This window comes from Bombyx mori, chromosome 26 (assembly GCF_030269925.1).
Source record: "Bombyx mori chromosome 26, ASM3026992v2".
Classification (NCBI taxonomy): domain Eukaryota; kingdom Metazoa; phylum Arthropoda; class Insecta; order Lepidoptera; family Bombycidae; genus Bombyx; species Bombyx mori.
Window position 1 is genome coordinate 10,688,353 of NC_085132.1, and position 21,590 is coordinate 10,709,942.

General features: G+C 38.4%; 2 protein-coding genes across 2 annotated transcripts; one reads left to right on the top strand and one right to left on the bottom strand.

The window, feature by feature from the left end:
• Nucleotides 1-1,300: 1,300 nt before the first annotated feature.
• CecD (cecropin D) lies at nucleotides 1,301-3,016 on the bottom strand. The gene is given in 2 exon segments (NM_001043368.2): nucleotides 1,301-1,457; nucleotides 2,895-3,016. Coding segments are annotated over 2 exon segments (186 nt in total). The 5' UTR covers nucleotides 2,988-3,016; the 3' UTR covers nucleotides 1,301-1,364.
• A 14,847-nt stretch (nucleotides 3,017-17,863) lies between these two features.
• On the top strand, nucleotides 17,864-19,456 carry Enb2 (antibacterial peptide enbocin 2). The gene is made up of 2 exons (NM_001098374.1): nucleotides 17,864-18,002; nucleotides 19,035-19,456. The coding sequence occupies exons 1-2, from the start codon at nucleotides 17,916-17,918 to the stop codon at nucleotides 19,125-19,127; spliced, it is 180 nt and encodes a 59-aa protein (NP_001091844.1). The 5' UTR covers nucleotides 17,864-17,915; the 3' UTR covers nucleotides 19,128-19,456.
• The last annotated feature ends 2,134 nt before the right edge of the window (nucleotides 19,457-21,590 follow it).

A 21,590-nucleotide genomic window follows, 5' to 3' on the forward strand; every position in this document is an offset into this window, starting at 1 on the left:
CCGTAGGATAACCCATTCTAACCGGCGCCATCTAGGCGGGCTCCGGATAGCCTGCCGACCGAGAGGGCTGGTGGTCGTGGCGCCGACGACCGCTGGTCCGGCGTCCTCATGCGAGGTTCGGACGCGGGTTGTTGGGTATCTTTGTTATACTTTAAAAGTCTTTAAACAGTCGATAAGCGTGCGCTCGCTTGTCCTGGTGGAACTGGGATATCCCCAAAGCCACCAGTAATCCCTCCCAGTCTCCAAACAGAATAAGTTCGTAAGTACAATATCAAAAACTATGCTAGTTGAATAGGATTTTTAACTTGGCTATGAGGTCTGAAGTATTGCTTCATTTTTGAAAAGTGGCCATTTTCCGAAAAAAGTTTGGGAATCCCTGGTCTAGTGGATTAGACATCAAAAAGTTGATTTATTTCAAATGGACTATGAGCTCGAATTGCTGTTCCTACGAAGTTTATTTTTATTTTTAATTGCCCTTGTATACAGATGAAAATCCGGCTCACCTGACAGTGAGTGGTTACATCGCCCGTGGACTTCAGGGGAAGAGCCAAACCGCTGCCTACCGTTAAGTACTCTCCAAGATCTTTACTTGAATACTTTATAAAATAATTGGTGGTCGTTAAGGGTAGCATGTATCCAGATGTGCCCACCTATATGTATGAATAGTGCGAGCGCTCCTTTATAAGGGCCAAGTGAAAATAAGACCAATCTCAAAGACAAGTTCGAATCAAAGCATTCACTTCATTCAGAAATAAAAGCACCCGTATAGTCCTAACAATACAGCTCATGTTGGCTTAATTACATAATCATAATTTAGTCTTGAACATTGTAAAACTTCGAATAAAAAGATGTGTGGTGTCGTGGGACACCGGATATGAACGAAGTTCCATAATATAAAAATATTAATTTTAACTTCTATTCGAGGTATATAGAAAGTAATTATTCGGTTCTACATTTTTTATTATAACTTTTTATTGATAAAAATAAAAATAATCGCAAGGGCGGGTCAACCACTCCACAGTGCAACGGAGCAGCCTCATCCTGGGGAACAGCCTGCATGATCACAATGTCCGCTACGCTAGGTAAGTATGATTTAGCAAGAGATTAGAGAAATATGAGAACGTCTATCAACTGTGTAGCATCTCGTCACCGCGATTCAGGAATTGTCGAATTTACGTGCAGCGACATCTGTCGATAACAAACTAAATAGAAAAAATCTTACGTTACGGACGTTTTTTCCCGGTTAGGGTACCCCTCCGCATCGTTCCATAAGGAATTTCATTCCAAAAAAAGAAAACATAAAATAATCTTTGTCTTTATTCAATATAATTAATGTTGTTACATTTTGTGGAATAATTTAAGCTCTATCCTTGTCCGAGAGCTTTTGCTTTTGCCAAGGTGTCGACTGCTGGAGCCGCGCTGATGACGGCGTCTCGAACCCTCTGACCCATTTTTTCCTGTTATAATAAAGCAATTAATTAGCACAATTTCAATACAATATGGTGAATGGGTGGCGCTGTATTTCGCGCCCTGACTGCTGAGTTAGCGATCGTGGGTTCGAATCCGACATCGGAAAAGCAATCGTGTGACGCTGTTTGGTTGCATTTTGCATGGTATTTAGAGTATGTAGAATCTGTATACATATATGCATATATTAAATCGTACAATTGGAAGACGATCCAGAGGTCGTAGCCGAAAAAGATGGAGTGACCAAGTGTCTGAGTGTCTGGACATGAGACTGAGCCACGCACTTCACTGTGCCACAGACCGACATAAGTGGCTACAAATTACAAAAAAAGGTCACAGGCGGGCGCATCACGATGCTCAGCAATGAGCGATCGACTGAAGGAGGAGGAAATCGTACAATTATGTATGTTTAGCAATATCCTGTTTTCATAGTACAGGGGATCATAGCTTGGGGCTAGCTGATGGCCGTGTGCTATTTTTCCTTGATTCTTTAATTTATAATTCAAAATCAAACACCAATCCAGGTAGCCGGACTTTCACCACATGATGTCTATGGACATATGGATTCACATACCACTTAACTCCAGATCAAAACGTCTAGTCAACTAGAGCCTTAAAACTGATGCATATTTATGTTTCCCAGATCCAAAATTTAATACTATTTATTTATTACATCTCATGTATTTTTTAACATTGATGGGCTTAAGGCTTCAGGCATTCTTTGCCGGCCAACAAAATGCATGATCACTTTAATAATAATAAATTGATTTAGATTAAAACACACGACACTTAAATCGTCGTGGCCTAACGGATAAGACGTCCGGTGCATTCGTGTTGAGCGATGCACCGGTGTTCGAATCCCGCAGGCGGGTACCAATTTTTCTAATGAAATACGTACTCAACAAATGTTCACGATTGACTTCCACGGTGAAGGAATAACATCGTGTAATAAAAATGAAACCCGCAAATTTATAATTTGCGTAATTATTGGTAGTAGGACGTCTTGTGAGTCCGCACGGGTAGGTACCACCACCCTGCCTATTTCTGCCCTGAAGCAGTAATGCGTTTCGGTTTGAAGGGTGGGGTAGCCGTTGTAACTATACTGAGACCTTAGAACTTATATTTCAAGGTGGGTGGAGCATTTACATCGTAGATGTCCATGGTCTCTAGTAACCACTTAACATCGGGTGGGCTGTGGGCTCGTCCACCCATCTAAGCAATAAATAAAAAAAAGGTAAATTTTCTACCACCTTCACCGATGTGGAAGTTGGATTAATAAGCCACAATCTACGAACAAGGTAAATTAAAAGATGTTTTAAAAAAATATACCTTTTCAAATGTATTTTACAGTAAGTGGGGCGATCAAACAGCGAAAGTGGCTTCTTCAATCAAATCTACGATCCGCTAACATCTAGGACAATACTCACAAGATCCTTGAAGAAGTTGCCGGGAGCTGCCGAGACCGAAGCCGTGGCGAAAACAATAGCGAACACGAAAACGAAAATTTTCGAGATTTTCATTTTGTATTTTCGCGAAATCGAAACTCAACGTACGAGCTGCAACGAACTGAATACTGCTCTACCGACATGGACGCGCTTTTATACGCTCTTGCTGATAATACCTGTTTCTTGGGGCTACGCGAAATTGAACCATATTGTTACTACATAAGGACGTCTGCATTACTCTCCTGAGGTCTTTGTTCCTACGGTTCTTCCCTACAAGTGCGCGGGTTACAGATTATATTGAACTGTAATCTATTGAAATCTTATTTGTAGTTTCGGAGCAGTACTCCTGTGTTCAGACTTAGATTTGAGTCATTAGGCTACACATTAGCTAAATCACCCGATGTAATCGGGTCGCGTTTCCGATCCGGAGTTAGATTCTGCGAAGCACTGCTCTTACTAGGGCCAGTGATATTGCACTCCCAGCTTGAGCCCCGAGAGCTCACCTACACGCTAGGATGAAGCTGAAATAGCCTCTCAAGGCCTCAGCATAGGTAGGAAAAAAAAAACAGGGAACCTAGCATGGCCCTTTTAGATGTCTAGAATAGGTACGAAAAAAATATATTATATCGTCTACTAAGTCTCTCCTCCTCCTTGCGTCGTATTCCTCATTGCTGAGGGTCGTGACCACCCTTTTGTATCACGCACGATCTTTCTCCGTTTATTCTTGTCTCTGGCGGTGTGGAGGGCGTTGTGAAACGTGGAATCAAGAGCGGTACGGATCTGGTCGGACCAACGTATTGGGCTGCGCCCCCGAGATCTTTTCCCATCCACCTTACCGGTCACGATGAGCCTCTCGAGATTGCTACCATTCTCCCGTGCAATGTGACCGAAGTATTCAAGGACTCTGCGAAGATACTCGGATGACAGACGCCAGGAGATTGAGTTCTTGCAAAATTGATACGTTGGTCCGAAATGCTGTCCACCGAATGCGCAACTAATAAGTCGCTACTTTTACTAAAAGCGGCTGTGGCTTGACTCAAGCGTGTTCAAATCTGCAAGCAGATAGCAGGCATAGTATATTACTAAGGAAACGCATCCCTGACACGTGTTTACGAACGACTTGCCCGATGAAGGTATTCATAGAAAAGTTACTAAATTTGCGTAATTAGTGACAGTAAATCTTTATGTGAGGTTGTATTGGAAGTATTACTGAAATTGTGCTAATTAATTACTTTATTATAATAGGAAAAAATGGGTCAGAGGGTTCGAGACGCCGTCATCAGCGCGGCTCCAGCAGTCAACACCCTGGCACAAACAAAAGCTCTCGGACAAGGATAGAGCTTAAATTATTCCAGAAAATGTAACATTAATTATCTATACTAATATTATAAAAAGAAAAGATTTGTTTGTTTGTTTGTTTTTTTTGAATTGGCATTATTTCCGAGTGACATAGGCTGAATTCATTATTTTTTTTAAATTAGGGATCCTTACTAAAACTCCAATAATGTAACGCAATGATAGAATAAAATAATTTACTATAGCTTTGTAGAACACATTATTATTTACAAAAAATGTGGCGTCAGCATATTTCCGAATATTATAGCTATGCCACAATAAGTGTTCATTTATTTAAAAAATAAAACAACGTTAAAAATCGTTCACAGGGTAGCTTTTTTATAATTGTGGGTTTACTGGTGGCCCGGAGGCCTTTCCAGTTACACAAGGACAGGTGGGCGAGCAAGGGCTCGAACAAAGCAAGGGCTCAGCCAGTACAAGGAAGCTCTGACTCAATAAACTCAATGGCTTTTGTTTTGTATGTATGACCTTTTTACGAAAACTAGAAAAATAATAATATAAAAATAATAAAAAAATTGATAAAAACAAATATTATTTAAAGGAATATAATAGTTTATTAAAAAAAAAATATATTCAAACTATCTTTATAATTTTCTATTTTTAGAGACCTGACGCAAATAGAAGGGATAATGTGTGTGTATTATAATTTTTTATTTTTAAAATTTTGTTAAAGACCCGAGCGAAGCCGGAGCGGGCCGCTAGTATTGAATAAAGACCAAGATTTTTTTTTTTTTTAAGTTTTACAGTAGTCAAGACTAAATTGTGATTATGTAATTAAGCTAACATGAACTGTATTGTTAGGACTATACGGGTGCTTTTATTTCTGAATGAAGTGAATGCTTTGATTCGAACTTGTCTTTGAGATAGGAGGTCTTATTTTCACTTGGCCCTTATAAAGGAGCGCTCCCACTATTCATACATATGGGTGGGCACATCCGGACACACGCTACCCTTAACGGCAACTGACAGCTGAAGTCACTGAATTATCAAGTATTATTATGCAATGCTATTCCTTCATCCCGGAATTATTTTATAAAGTATTCAAGTAAAGATCTTGGAGAGTGCTTAACGGTAGGCAGCGGTTTGGCTCTTCCCCTGAAGTCCACGGGCGATGTAACCACTCACTGTCAGGTGAGCCGGATTTTCATCTGTATACAAGGGCAATTAAAAATAAAAATAAACTTCGTAGGAACAGCACTCCGAGCTCATAGTCGATTTGAAATAAAGTAGCTTTTGGATGTCTAATCCACTAGACCAGGGATTCCCAAACTTTTTTCGAAAAATGGCCCTTTTTCAAAAATGAAGCAATATTCAATTAGCAGAGTTTGATATTGTATTTACGAATTTATTCATTTTGGAGGCTGGGAGGGATTAATGGTGGCTTTGAGGATGTCCCAGTTCCACCAGGACAAACGGGTGCATGCTTATCGACTGGTTGAAGTTTTTTAAAGTTCAACAAAGATACTTCCTACTAAAATATGCGTCATTCTTATGACAATTTAGTGCATGTAGCACTACCTACTTAAACAGTATCGGGAAATAATCGAGGTCTTATCATCAAAAACTTCTAACAATTAATAGGGGTCGATTTTTAGACCTCATCGACTGAAAATGGTAAAACTGGTATGGATCATATTTGAATTTCCTCCTTTATAAAGTTCTAAGTCAATATCCCTGTCCATCTTGAAAAATACAGTCTCAACACATCGAGCCTATATCACTGATCTCCTACTCATGAGTCTACTTAGCATAATTACTGCGTATGAGAAATAGTCATAATGTTACCAACATCCAGATCTGCGAACTTGTAACACCACGGTGTCTTCCAAGAGCTACGGTATTTCTTTCGACACATGGGATTTAAAACTGGAAGCATTGCTAAGAGGCCTCTATAGCTTCATAGATGGTTTATGCTGAGCTGGAAGAGACCTGATAGCACAAGGGCAGCTGCCTCGCGAAGCACGCCCCCCTGAGGTGTGACGGCGAAAGCTCCGCAGGGTGATGCTAGAGGCTAAGTTTTACGTCAAACTCTTCAATGACTTCAACAGTGGTTAGGGTCCCTATTCCTGATTCTAGTGTTAGAACTGCAGGCGTTTTATAAAATTGTTAGTGGATAGGATGAAATAAAAGGTTGGAAGTTATCGCCTCTTGGCCAATTTGTTTAAAAGTCTTGCTAAATTTCTTGCTAATATAAGGGAATTGATCCCTGTCTTATTCAATACGCAGTCGATCTATCAATGACAGACATTAGGATACAATTTTATTTGTGGTATTTTAAATTTTAATTGCAATATTCACTTATACTGAAATGAATCAGATTACTACTTAAAATCAATGTCAATTATGTCTACGTTTTTTTTTATTGTCCATGTAGGCAGACGAGCGTACGGCCCACCTGTTGTTGAGTGATTACCGTCGCCCATGGACTTCAGCAATGCCAGGGGCAGAGCCAAGCCGCTGCCTACCGCTTAATAATACGTCACATGTTACATACCATTATAAAAATGTTGATGTCAAATGCATTATCTAACCTCCATTAAAGATATATGAAATTGTGGAAGAACTAACAATACAACTCCATTTGCCAAACCTTTAATAGTTTTCTTTGAAAAAAACTTATTAGTCTGTATCTATAATGGACTAGCGACCCGCCCTCGCTTCGCCTCGGAAACATAAAATTTTATTACTGATAGTTGAGTCCCGCGACGAGAATAACCCTGGGTGACGCCGCAAGCCCAAGCTAGTCTATAAAATTATCCTAAGTTACTCCTTATATCATCAGCTACCTATCCGTGAAAGTCCCATCAAAATCGGTCTAGCTGTTCCAGAGATTAGCCGGAACAAACAAACTGATAGACAGACAGACAAAAATTGTAAAAAATGTTATTTTGGTGTATGTACCGTATAAATATTCATATGCATGAAGTAAAAAGCGCCTATTTCAATATTACAAAGAGACACACCAATTTAATTTATATGTATAGATAAGTAGATAGCTTAAGATTGTTTATTAGGAATTTGAAATGGTGCGGTCTGATCTAGGATAATGACTCTGGGTTTAGACTGCATGTGTCTTGTTATCAACTATGAACTATATCCTAAATTTGTTTAATTAATAAATTGATAATTAGGACATTAACTCGAAACGATTGCAGGGAAGAACCTCACGAAATGCTTACATGAACTTATTCAGACTTTGATAAACTTTGTTTCATATGACAATAAGTTCAACCTCATAAGGTAAGTAGCTGGTTTTGTCTGTCTGTGTGTACTGTTATAAATGGTTCCCGTATACAATAGTGCTAAGGAACCCCATTACAAATCACAAAGTCAGCAGTTTTATAATCTCTTTATAATTACTCGTATAATTCAAGTCAGTTTGAAACCATCATCCGCGCGCGTGACACTTGCCCTAAATTGAGCCCAATTTATTTAAATAAATCTATTCTTTATTAATTTCATTTTTTTTAAAAAGGCCTTCGGCCAAATCCCTATAACAATTTGGTGGCAGCGGTGGGATACCGAAGGTTAAGGTATCCCTGGGACGTCTCCGTCCGGGCTCATTAATTAGTGAAAAACTAAAAGTGAAAACTAAAGTGACTTTGCCGCGAGTGTCAAGAAGTGCATCAAACTCATATCCATCTCAATTCCAATAATTAAGAAGAATTTCGTGCTCAAATACGCCGCATTATCCTGGCGAACACTTAGTCTCGACCCTGAAAAAATAAAATATACCAGTTTCCTGAAAAACGTATTATTTAAAAACGAAAGTAGCTTGCTTTCGTCTTGTTACGCGTTACGCTCCTGAAAAGAAAATAATTATCAAACCTACCTGTTGTTCCTGTGGAAAATCTGCGAGTCCTAAGGCGTGTGGCGTTTCCTGAAAGAAAACAAGGTGAACCAGTCATGTTCCTATACCTCTGTTGCTGCGTGATCCTGTAAGTGAATTTATTTACCAATTTACTCCATAGTGAAAGTGCATATCAATATCAGTTGAAAATAATCAAGTGCGTAATTAAAGTGAATCATCGTGACTGAAAATCTGTGTTTGACGAATTGAAGAATTAGAAATAATATAAAAGAAAATAATTTTAATAATATTAATCATAAGTTGCCAATATTGTTTTTAACATTATATTCTCACGGGTCAATTCTTAGAATTATACTTGTCACTCACCACACCTGCATTAACTACTCAACGCTATCTGTGTATCAAATTACTTAGGTGGCTGCCTATTACACCGTATAGTATCATTGTTCACTATATTTTATTCTATTTCATTTGTGTGTATTAATTACTTTTAGCTATGTCTCAAAAGGAGTCTCAATTTAAACTAGAAAAAACCGATAACGTAACGATTGCTATATTATTTAAATTTATTAAACCATTTGACGGAACACGCGAGAAATTAAATTCGTTTCTTTCTAACTGTAGTAATGCCATTGAATTAGCGTCAGAACCACAACAAGAAATTCTTTTTAAATTTATATTATCACAACTAGAGGGAAAAGCCGAAATAGCCTGTTCAATAAAAGAATTCAGTAGCTGGGACCAGTTACGTGATTTTCTAAAGACACAATTTGGGGAAAGAAAGCATTACGCCCATTTATTAACCGATTTGCAAGAATGCCGTCAAGGCATTAGTGAACCCGTCAGCCAATTTTCTCTACGCCTAGAAACTTGCCTCTCAAAATTATTAACAGAAGTAACCTTATCCAATAAAAAGAAGTCTGAGCTTAGCGGCCGCGTAGCAGCCATGGAAGACTTAGCTCTTCATACATTTTTACTCGGCCTTAAGCCTGAAATTTCTAATTTAGTCAGAGGTAAAAATCCATTAAACCTCAACGAAGCTATTAATTTAGCAATTGCCGAGGAGAAAATATTAAATTTATTTAACAAACGTAACCCTTCCATGCCACAACGCCAGTCCCCAAAACCCTTCCAAATCTCCAAACCTCCCAACTTCAACGGAAATCTTAGGCCTCAACCTCAAATACAGAGACCTTACAATCAAAGCAACCAAGGTCTGTACTGTCGTTACTGCAAAACCCAAGGCCACACAATCGAAACCTGTAAAAAACGTGAATACAATAATAATCGATTCAAAATACCTCAACCCTATTTTCAACAACGTCCAATTCGAGAAAACTTTAAACCTAATCCTGCTCGCGTAAACTGTTTAGTTGACGAAAATTATACCTACGATGATTTCGAGCCGCAACCATCATCTAGCACAGATTATGCACAAGATAATCTTAATCAGAATTTAAACGAATAAGGGACTCACGAAGGTGTCTCGTGAGGCCCAAACCGCAACTTCAAGCTAACTGTAACGATAAAGACACCTTTTCTATATCCAAGGACCACATGGGTAATCAGCCCCGAGCAAGTGTCCATAATTCAATTCCCAAGGACCACACGGGTAACCAGCCCCAAACAAGTGTCCATAATTCAATTCCCAAGGACCACACGGGTAACCAGCCCCAAACAAGTGTCCGTAATTCAATTTCCAAAGACCACACGGGTAACCAGCCCCAAGCAAGTGTCTACATTCATCCAATATCAAAACACAAACGCAATATCATTGAAAATACAATTACAAAACAAAACGAAAGTAAAATTTATGAACTATCTTGTATTTCTAGTAAAATATCCTTACCCCATGTACTTGTTTCGACATCTATATCCTTCAAGCCGCTCACTTTCCTTGTTGACACTGGATCCTCCGTATGCCTCATAAAAAAAAACATCTATTCAATCATTTTCACACATAAATCTCATAAATAATATAATTAAATTAAAAGGTATAGATAGTACGGAAGACCCCGTACCTACTTTGGGTAGTTTTGATCTTAAACTTATATTTGGAAAAGAATCAATTCCTTTCACTTTTCACGTAATAGACAAAATAGATTTACCCTATGACGGAATAATAGGCACAGATTTACTCACCCGTTTTCAGTGCTCTATAGATTACAATCGCCAAATTCTCTACTTAAATAAAAATAAAATTAAACTCAATTTCACGGATCCCACTTACCAAATTCCGCCTCGCTCAGAGGTAACTGTTGAGTGCTCAGTTACAAATCCTGAGCTAAGAGAAGGTCTCATTCTTGATCAACACGTAAGTGATACACTTTATATTGCTAATTGCTTAGTGAAGGTAAAAAATAACAATCGTGTAAATCTTACTGTCTTAAATACCTCTGAAAAACCTGCTATTATAAATTCTAAACTTCAACTTACTCTACTTCCAGTTGACTATGAACTCTGTAAATCGCAAATCACAACTAAAACCTGCTTAGATAGAACTAATGATGTCCTTAAATTATTACGCGTATCACATTTAAATAGCGAAGAAAGTGAAGCCCTTTACGATATGTGCTCTAAATATTCTGATATATTTCACCTCCCTGATGACTTACTCACCTCGACTGACGCCATCCAACATGAGATTAGAACTTCTTCCGATCAACCTATTAATGTCAAATCCTATCGATTTCCTGAGATTCATAAACAAGAAGTAAACTCACAAATACAAAAAATGCTCGACCAAAAAATCATACAACCTTCTCTATCTCCTTGGTCCTCGCCTATATGGATTGTCCCAAAAAAGACCGATGCCTCTGGTCAAAAGAAATGGCGGATTGTAATTGACTATAGGAAACTTAACGATATTACTATTGGTGAGACTTACCCCATACCTAACATTGTCGAAATTCTTGACCAATTAGGAAACTCAAAGTACTTCACAACATTAGATCTCGCTTCCGGCTTTCATCAGATAACAATGACTCAAAAAGACGCTTGCAAAACCGCGTTTAGTGTCCCTCAAGGACACTTTGAATTTACAAGGATGCCCTTTGGCCTAAAAAATGCCCCATCAACTTTTCAGCGCTTAATGAACAATGTGCTCACTGGCCTACAAGGTGAGCGCTGTTTTGTGTATTTAGACGATATTGTGTCTTATTCTCATGACCTTAAAACTCACATTGAAAACCTCGGTGCAATATTCGATAGACTACGTAAATTTAACCTAAAATTACAGCCAGACAAATGTGAATTTCTACGAAAAGAAGTCGGCTACCTAGGTCATATAATTAGCGAGGAAGGACTAAAACCAGACCCTAATAAAATAAAATCCGTTAAAGAGTTTCCAATCCCAAAATCCCCCAAGGACATTAAATCCTTTTTAGGACTAATATCATACTATAGACGCTTTATCCCAGAGTTCTCCAAACTATCAAAACCACTCACATCCCTCTTGAAAAAGGATGCATCTTTTCTTTGGACCAACGAACAACAATTAGCTTTCGAAACGCTCAAAGATAAACTCATTACCTCTCCTGTATTAATATACCCAGATTTTACTAAACCATTCAACCTTACTTGCGATGCATCGAACTATGCAATATCAGCTATCCTTTCGCAAGGTCCTATAGGTAAAGACCGCCCTGTAGCCTATGCATCCAGAACACTAAATAAATGTGAAATTAACTATAGCACAACCGAAAAGGAGTTGCTAGCTATAGTTTGGGGCTGCAATTCTTTTAGACCGTATTTATTTGGTCGTAAGTTCACCATAGTAACAGATCATCGTCCACTAAAATGGCTATTTAACCATACTGATCCAAGTAGCAAACTACAACGTTGGCGTCTCCAACTACAAGAATTTGAATACGAAATTATATATAGAAAAGGCAAATTAAATTCAGCAGCTGACGCTCTATCTCGTTATCCCGTTAATCCTGTCTATACCGAAAATCCTGAAAACTTAAATGAAAATGAACTGATTGATCTGGGTCCATTAGACATCAGTCCCTTTAATGACGAAGTCCCTGATTTTACGCCTCTAAGTCCAAGTCCTAACAATTTACCTGATACTCTGCTCCAACCAGAAATTGTACCTGAAATCACTGATCAAAATCCAATAATAGAAAATGAACCCCAACCTTCTAGTAGTCAAGCTCCTATTCTACAACAACCTAATACTTTAATAAGCCCCCATAACTTACCTGATCTCGACGACACCTATACTAAATTCTTAAAAACTCCTTCAAGCTTTAAATACGATACAGCCATTTTTGAACATAATGATAGTATAATAAAAAGCCAACACAAAACTATCGTAATACCTGCATCCCTTGATTTAGATGAGTCAATTCCCTATGTTCAAGAAATCTTATTAAATTCACCAGATTCAGAATCATTCACGAATTCAGAGAAAACCTTACTTTCCTACAAAAACCTTTTACTTAATGATAAAAACTATTACTTTCTATTTATAAAGGTACATCACTTTGATAATTGCACCTACAGTGACATTTTTGAGTCATTAAAAGCCCTTAGAAACCATTTAATATCCATGAATGAAACTATCGATAAAATAAGCATCACTGACTTCAAGAACCCGTTCGATAAACATATTTATGTAAAAATCTACAACATACTTGCTCACTTATTCCATAATACCGGTATCCAAATACACATTTATAGGAATAAAATATACTATCCTTGCCCTACCGAAGTCCAAAAAATTCTCCGCGAAAATCATGACTTACCTGTCGCCGGACACCTCGGTTCTAGTAGAATGTTCAATAAAATCCGGGAACAATTCTATTGGAAGAACATGCGTAGTGAAATAGAAAATTATGTTAAAAACTGTAATCAATGTCAAACTAATAAAGCGCTCAGGAAAATCAACCGTGCACCAATGCAGATAACGACCACCTCAACAGCTCCCTTCGAAAGATTGTCCCTAGATATAGTTGGTCCTCTCCCCGAATCCGGTACAGCAAAAATTAAATACATCCTTACCCTTCAAGACGATCTGACTAAATATTCTGTAGCATATCCCATTCGCAGTACTACCGCTGAAGAAACCAGCGATTGTCTGATTCACTTTATTTCCTTATTTGGCATTCCCAAAACCATCTTAACCGACCAGGGTTCAAATTTTACTTCTGAAATGTTTAAAGAAACATGCAAATTCTTAAAAATTAAACAGCTCTGGTCGTCTCCCTATCACCCACAGACGCAAGGTGCATTAGAAAGGAGCCACTCTACATTGAAAGAGTATTTGAAATCCTACGTATCCGAAAACCAGGACAACTGGCCAAGATATGTATATACAGCCATGTTGGCATATAATACTGCAACCCATTCAACAACAAATTATACGCCTTACGAGTTAATTTTCGGTCACAAACCCGTTCTTCCAAACTCCATTTATGAACCAGCTCCAAATGCAACTTACCCTGATTATATTCGAATGCTGCAACATCGCCTTAAAGTCACTAGAGAACAAGCTACTAAACATACACTGAAATCTAAAGAGTCTTCCAAGGCCCGCTACGACGCCCACACTCGCCCAGTAACTTATCATGTTGGCGACTACGTTTATTTGAAAAATCACCTCAGAATGCGCAAGGCTCTTTCACCTATCTGGAAGGGTCCTTATAAAATAATTAAATTAAACGGTAGGAATAGTTTAACCTTATTAATAAATAGGCGTCATGTAATTCATCACTATGATGAAATAAAACTAGCACGCCGATGTAATGCATGAAATTATTATTATATATGTTTAATAAGTGTTTAATATATAACTATATTTAATACATAACTATAGTAAGATACGTATATTAAGATTTAGTATAGTTATTATTCCTTTACAGTTCCTTGTCTTCAGCACACGAAACATTCATTGAACCCTCAATGAATACATCTGGTATATACTTTGACCCTATCGGGTCACTCAAAATAATAGACGGACATCTTAGTGTAATAGTTCCTGTAGATATTTCTTACATACAACCACACATTATAAATCTGAACGGTGTGATAGGCAGTTCAAAATTTCTGTGTAGGCAAAGTGCTCTCTACTCCAATGTCGAATGTTTAAACTTACACCAGCCGTTATCAATAAGATATAATGACATAGTTCGCGACTTTGAATCAATATCACACTTAATCGAAATTAGAACTAAAAGGTCGGCCTGGTTTGGTGGAGTCGGTACTTTGTCCAAACATCTGTTCGGTACAATGGACGAAAACGATGCCATACGTTATAGTAATGCCATTCAAGTTATAGAAAAAGACCAAACTAAATTATCTAAATTAATCAAACAAAATATTTTGGTAACTACATCAACCATCTCTTCTTTTAAAGATACTTTAAATAAAATCAATATCAATGAACAACAGCTAAACAGTGCAATTGATACTCTAATGCATGCACAACAAAACTCCACATTACTTTCCGACAATCTACTTCAAAGGTCAAAACTTAACGAAATATTGAACGTTCTAGAGAGCAGTTTGTTAACACTATCGTTTAAATTACAAGATATTATTAACGCAATTATGTTCAGCAAGTCAAATATTTTATATCCGTCTATAATAACCCCGAAACAATTGTTTTCAGAGCTTGTAGACAATTATAGATTTTTGGCTGATTATCACCAATTCCCCATAAGTTTGTCATTAGATAATATTTATACACTAATGAATGTATCTGAAATCGCTACCTATTATAATAACAATAAAATTGTATTTGTTCTAAAAGTACCACTTGTCGATTCAAAAGATTATCACTTATACCATAGTATTCCATATCCAGTCATTATTTCTAACAAAACATACGCAACTATCATTCCATCAACTAAATATATCGCCATCACTAGAAATAGAAATCATTATTGTAAGTTGAATAGTTTAATTAGTTGTAAGGTAATATATAATTTAAACTACATTTGTGAAAACATAGATGCCTATTCCAGTTCTAGATCCCCGATCTGCGAATCGGAAATTATTTCTAAAGCCTTAAACTCTGTACCTAATGTTTGTAAAACTAATTTTCTTGGAGGTCATTTAGATATTTTGCAACCACTGTCCAATAATAGGTGGGTCTTTGTAATTACAGAACCTTATAAACTCTCCATAGATTGTCAAGACCAACCCAGTACAGAGATAATAATAGTAGGTACAGGCATCATTAACCTTCCCATACATTGTGTAGCATTTTATAAAGATTCAAGGTTAATACCAAAATATTCAAAGATAATAAAATTTCAACCAATTATTGTAAATTTCAACCTTTTAAACGACTCTTGCTGTAATTCTGTAACTCTATACAAAACTAAATTGCCTTTATTAAATTTATCTAATTTTAACCTTGATTCTATCACCTCACAACAACATACACAGATAAATAATATTATAAAAAGTTTAGATACGATTAATGAAAAGCCGCATATTGTTCTATACGGCGAATATTATTCATATACAACCATAATTATTTCTATTATAGTTATTATTTTTATTTTAGCTCTTTTTTATAATGTTGTAAAATCGGGCACTTGTCACCGTCTTTTAAAATTCAAAACTAAATTAAATATTGAAAAAACCGAAGAATTATCGGAAGTCGCCGCCGTCTCCCTTAGTGTGCCAAAACTCCGTACATCTTTTTCCTAAACTTAACCCTTTTGGGGTAAGTTTACTCTCGGCCCCGGGGCTGTTATAAATGGTTCCCGTATACAATAGTGCTAAGGAACCCCATTACAAATCACAAAGTCAGCAGTTTTATAATCTCTTTATAATTACTCGTATAATTCAAGTCAGTTTGAAACCATCATCCGCGCGCGTGACACTTGCCCTAAATTGAGCCCAATTTATTTAAATAAATCTATTCTTTATTAATTTCATTTTTTTTAAAAAGGCCTTCGGCCAAATCCCTATAACAGTACGCCGCGTTACGGTATGCCCGAATTGGCATTTGATATTCTTTACTGGTGGTAGGACCTCTTGTGAGCCCGCACGGGTAGGTACCACCACCCTGCCTATTTCTGCCGTGAAGCAGTAATGCGTTTCGGTTTGAAGGGTGGGCAGCCGTTGTAACTATACTAAGACCTTAGAAGTTACATCTCAAGGTGGGTGGCGCGTTTACGTTGTGGATGTCTATGGGCTCCAGTAACCACGTAACACCAGGTGAGCTGTGAGCTTGTCTACCCATCTAAGCAATAAAAAAATAAAAAAGAACTTTTTTCCAGTACGGGAGTGTGATGTTATAGGGAGATGTTGGAATTAAGTCAGGACATGCTTCAACGAGTTTAACATCTGAATGAGGACAATTCTGTTTGGAATCTTTATTAGGAGATGGATAGGAGAGGTACTGCCTAGTCTTGAAGGCTTTTGAAAATGCATTCAAAGATGCCTTTTAAAACCGTGTCGTAATTAAAATACATAAAATGAATTCAACAAATAACGTTACAATGTGTCTTTGTTCGCACATGAACATACTGTCTCTCAATTATAAATATTTTTTTATATATTTGATATATTTCCTGCTTAGAATTTCGAAACATCGAGAGGAGTCGTCCTTTTGTGGACGCAGATGAGTTCACGAACTCTATATAATTTGTTTTCCGAGCTCAAGGTCATACCAATGTGAACGCTGCATCCAAATTGAGGCATTCGCTCGAAGTATAGATTGCATTGTATAATTACTGTCTACCCTCCGAATCATAATGCTTGGAGTGATACGGGAATATTGTACAATGACACGTAGAATGAGAGGCATCTTAATATTATACAAGCATACTGTGATCATCAATTGGTATTTATTAATCTTAGAGCTTTTCATAAGGCAGCTTGAGCTATTACCAGCATCCTGCCTATTGCTGCTGCTAAGCCGTTATGAGCCTCGCTTTGAAGGGTGAGACGGCCATAATAATTTTAACCTCAGGCCTCAAGATCCGTTAACAACTTACCATCAGGTGGATTATGAGTCAGGTTATTATTATGCAATAAAATAAAGTATATCTTGGACCTTTCTTGACTTTTAATTCAGGCTATTGAGCGCACATCATACAAGTTAGTTATCAGAGCCTTTATCCACATACACTGGGTAATCGCGACAATTATGAGGTGGTATCCTCGCTGACTTACATACTACTGAACCACCATGAAACGAGGTACTTTCTTTCATCATGAACAACTCAGTTGAAGGGGATCGTCATGCGACTGTTCACGCTGAACAAAGCCCTTATAGTTCAATGTAACAAGTTTGGTTTCCAACTTTTGCAATCTGCAATATTGTTTACATTAATTTTGAAACTGATTATTTTCAAAATCTATGTCATTTCTATAGTTTGACATCCGAAAAACCAATTTCATTTGGGTTTCCATGGGCACATGTGATTTGGCGAGGATTGACGTGTATATAGCTGATATCCCTGACTGGCGGAGATCACTTATCATCAGGTGCACTATTCATTTGTTGACTGACAACTGCAACGATGTTTCCCGAGCGCTATAACATGTCTTTCTTCAAACGAGGCTTGTGGAGAGTACCTAACGGTAGGCAGTAGCTTGGCCTGCCCCTTGGATTAATGAAGTCCATGGGCGACGGTAACCACTCAACATCAGGTGGGCCGTACGCTCGTCTGCCTACTAACTAGTGCAGTAAAAAACCAAAAAGAAAAGTAAACAAGCGAAGTCGCGAGCGCCGCTGTCTCACACGTAAATGATACTTTGATAGATTATTTCATCAACACTTCTTGACTATATAAAGCCCGCAGAGGCATCGATCTACATATTGTGTTCCTGACTCGGCACTCGAACCCCGCTTTAGTAGAAAAATCAAAATGAATTTCACGAGAATCATATTTTTCTTGTTCGTTGTTGTTTTCGCGACCGCATCAGCGAAACCTTGGAACTTCTTCAAGGAAATCGTGAGTACAGATTCGTTTGAATTCAATTGTTTTATAGAAAATACGGTTTTGATGAGTCGAGTGGTTTCCGAACCCCAAAGGGCCATAGAGCCAGGACATTTGACAAAATCCCTGAGTTCTGGACTAAGCCGCGGTTCCAAAGCCTAATTCGATAATCTATTCTCGCGGATCGTTTGGAACCTCTGAGTTTGCGGAGGGTTTTCGCTTCTCTCTGTATTTTGTACCGTATGTTCCAAGGGGAGCGCTCTGAGGAATTGTTCGAGATGATTCCATCATCTCGTTTTTACCATCGTATCCGCCACCGAAGTAGAGTTCATTTATCCATACTCTCTGGAGCCACTGCGGTCATCCACAGTGCGTTTCCAGAGGTCTTTTTTGCCACGTACCATCCGGCTACGGAATGAGCTCCCCTCCACGATGTTCCCGAGCGCTATGACATGTCCTTCTTCAAACGAGGCTTGTGGAGAGTATTAAGCAGTAGGCTTATTTCGTATACTGCTATACTATTTTGGAATATTTTAAAGGTATTTTGAAGGAGATTTAGGTCCGGTGTGTATTATTAAGTTTTATAGTATATATACATATGTATACTCATGTGTTATGGGTGGATGTATATATGAGCATATTGTGTTTTTTTTTTTCTTGTAAACTTAATTTTTTTTTCTCTTGTTCTTTTACTCCTTATATATGATTTTGACACTGGAAACTTGTCACGTTTTTGTTTTTGCAATTTTTTATTTTTTTGTTTAATAATTCCATGTTTTGTGCTGTTGGTTTCCCAAATAAATAAATAAAATAGTGTACAGTTTTTCTGCAAATTAATTCTGCAAATTATGCATTAATGCAAATTAAATCTGCTAATAAATCCGCATAAGCAACTTTAAATAGCACTTTACTGCTTACAGTGCTTAGTGAATAGTAAGTTATGCTTAAAAAAGAGGTTTATCACGCAAAGGGGAATGCCACTCTCTATGTGTGTGCTGGGTCCAAGATGGACATCAAATGATCCTTTCATAAATCCTTGTCTTTCAGGAGCGCGCCGTGGCGAGGACGCGAGATGCCGTCATCAGCGCGGGTCCGGCGGTGGCGACGGTAGGCGCAGCTGCCGCCGTCGCGTCCGGCTAGACCCAGCACACCGGTCCCCATCACAGCTCGCAGACTGACGTGACCAGCTTGAACCTCGCACAACTAGTTCGGAACAGTATTTCCCCTGTTAATAAAATCAAGAGAACTCCATTGGATGAAGTTCGTGTTAAGATACAAATTGCATATCGAGTGGGTTTGTTCTGTTGGATCAGGTCAGCTCGCGTTCACAAATTGCTTTATATAGAATACAAATAGTTCAGAAGTATATACTTACAATGTATAGTGTATCATATAGTAATAGTTCAGTTTGTTTTTGACTCCAATAAAAGTGCCTTTTGGAGACATTAATAAAAAGAAAACAGTTTAAATGTATTTTTATTGATAACTTTCCTTCAACCTTTACTGAGGAGTATAAAGCATCCGTGACTTGACACTCATTGATGACCGTGGGCTCCAACTGAGTCGTGAGATTGTAGCTCGATAGGCAGAACAATAAATGTTATGCTGTTAACGCTGTGAATAAGGAGCATTTAAATTTCCATAGTGGGGGTTTGCGAAATTCTTTTTTTAATTTTTTTATTCCTTAGATGGGTGGACGAGCTCACAGTCCCCCTGGTGCTAAGTGGTTGCTGGAGCCCATAGACATCTACAACGTAAATGCGCCACCTACCATGAGATATAAGTTCTAAGGTCTCAAGTATAGTTACAACAGCTGCCCCACCTTTCAAACCAAAACGCAGTACTGTTTCACAGCAGAACAAGGCAGGGTGGTGGTACCTACCCGTGGGGACTCACGAGGAGGAGGAGGTCCTACCACCAGTAATAGCGCAAATTCTACTACGGCACCCTTAATGCTCCCTTCCATGTAAAGTATGGGGCGTTCATGGCGCCACCATGGGCCGGGAGTACACTTTTTTATTCTTACCTAGTAACCTTGAGGGGTTATTATTCTAGATTCACCAAACTAGTAGGTGAGCTCACGGGGCTCAAACTGAAGTACTCATATGTAGAGTGATTCGACGTACGAGCCAGTGTGAGTAGATATCAGCCGCCTACCTATTTTTACCGCCAAGAAATCTTAGGTGCTGGTTTGGAGGGTTTATATTTTACAATAGTATTCAGACTTGAACTTCGCGTCTTAAGGAGGGTGGGAGCATTTCAGTTGTGATGTTATGTCTTCAGTAGCCACTTCGTACAAGATGGGCCGTGACAGGTTTCAGCCATCCAGAGCAATAACAATAACGATTATGGTGATGGGAGAGATCTTTCCCCCCTTTGCCTTTTCATGAGTTCTGCCTCTGGCGAGTTTTGGATGCTGGTTATTGAGCGACAGGAGGTTTTAGTCGGTTCGACTCCGACATGCTCCTCTCGCCATCCCCAGAGGAGGGCGGAATTCCGGCGATTTCCTCCTGACCAAAAACAAAAATCCCAACCACCACGGATAGAATGAAGCATAACAACTCAAGAAGAATTGTTGTGAAAAAAAAGTTTTCGGTAGGGAACGGCTTGGCTCTGCCCCTGGCACTGCTGAAGTCCATGGGCGACAGTAACCACTCACCATCAGGTGGGCCGTATGCTCATCTACCTATAGGGGCAATAACAAAAAGAAAAAAACTTTTGTTGAATAGAAACAAAGTGGAGTATTTAGTATCTCAGTTCATATTGTATACGTGAAGCAAAAACTTTGGGCCCTTTTTACGAGAATTCCGCGGACGGAGGAGTATGAAATTTCTCACGCTTATAGAGAATATAGAGAAGGAGTGCAGAATATTGTATTTTTTTTAATCATGCATAAAAAATACATACATCAATTAAAAAAAACATTAAAAACACACACACACTACCATCTTTTTGACACACACACACGCATGCATACTATTTGTTTATTGTCAAACTTTTGTTATTGTGTGATCAAATTGAAAATAGAAATTGTTTGTCTTTAATATTATTTATCTATAATGTAGTCTTGCCGAAATCTGTGTTTATAGAAGTATAATAGTCTGACAATAGAATCATAATAATGTTCAACTTTTATAATTTAAAAGTTGAACATTATTATGTGTATTATCTAAAACCAAAGTGCGCTTGGTGCGGGCACTGATCTTTCCCATATTCCTCTACGGGGCGGAGACAAGGTGCATAAAAAGCCGGAATATCAAAAAGATCGATGCCTTTGAAATGTGGGTGTGGCAGAGGATGCTACGAATACCGTGGACTGCCATGAGAACAAACGAGTCCATTCTAAGGCAGCTAGACATCCGAAAAAAGACTCTCTTCCATCTGCCGGGAACGTGCTATGAGCTTCTTCGGACACATGATGCGGTCTCCCAGACATGAATTAGAGAAGCTCATAATTACGGGTCGCATAGAGGGCAAGCGCGCCGTGGGCAGAACACCAGCCAGATGGTCAGATCTGGCAAGAGAAGCACTCGGTGGTAGTCTGTACCATGCAGTCCATGCCACCCATGATCGGGCACATTGGAAGTACGTCGCATATGGTCG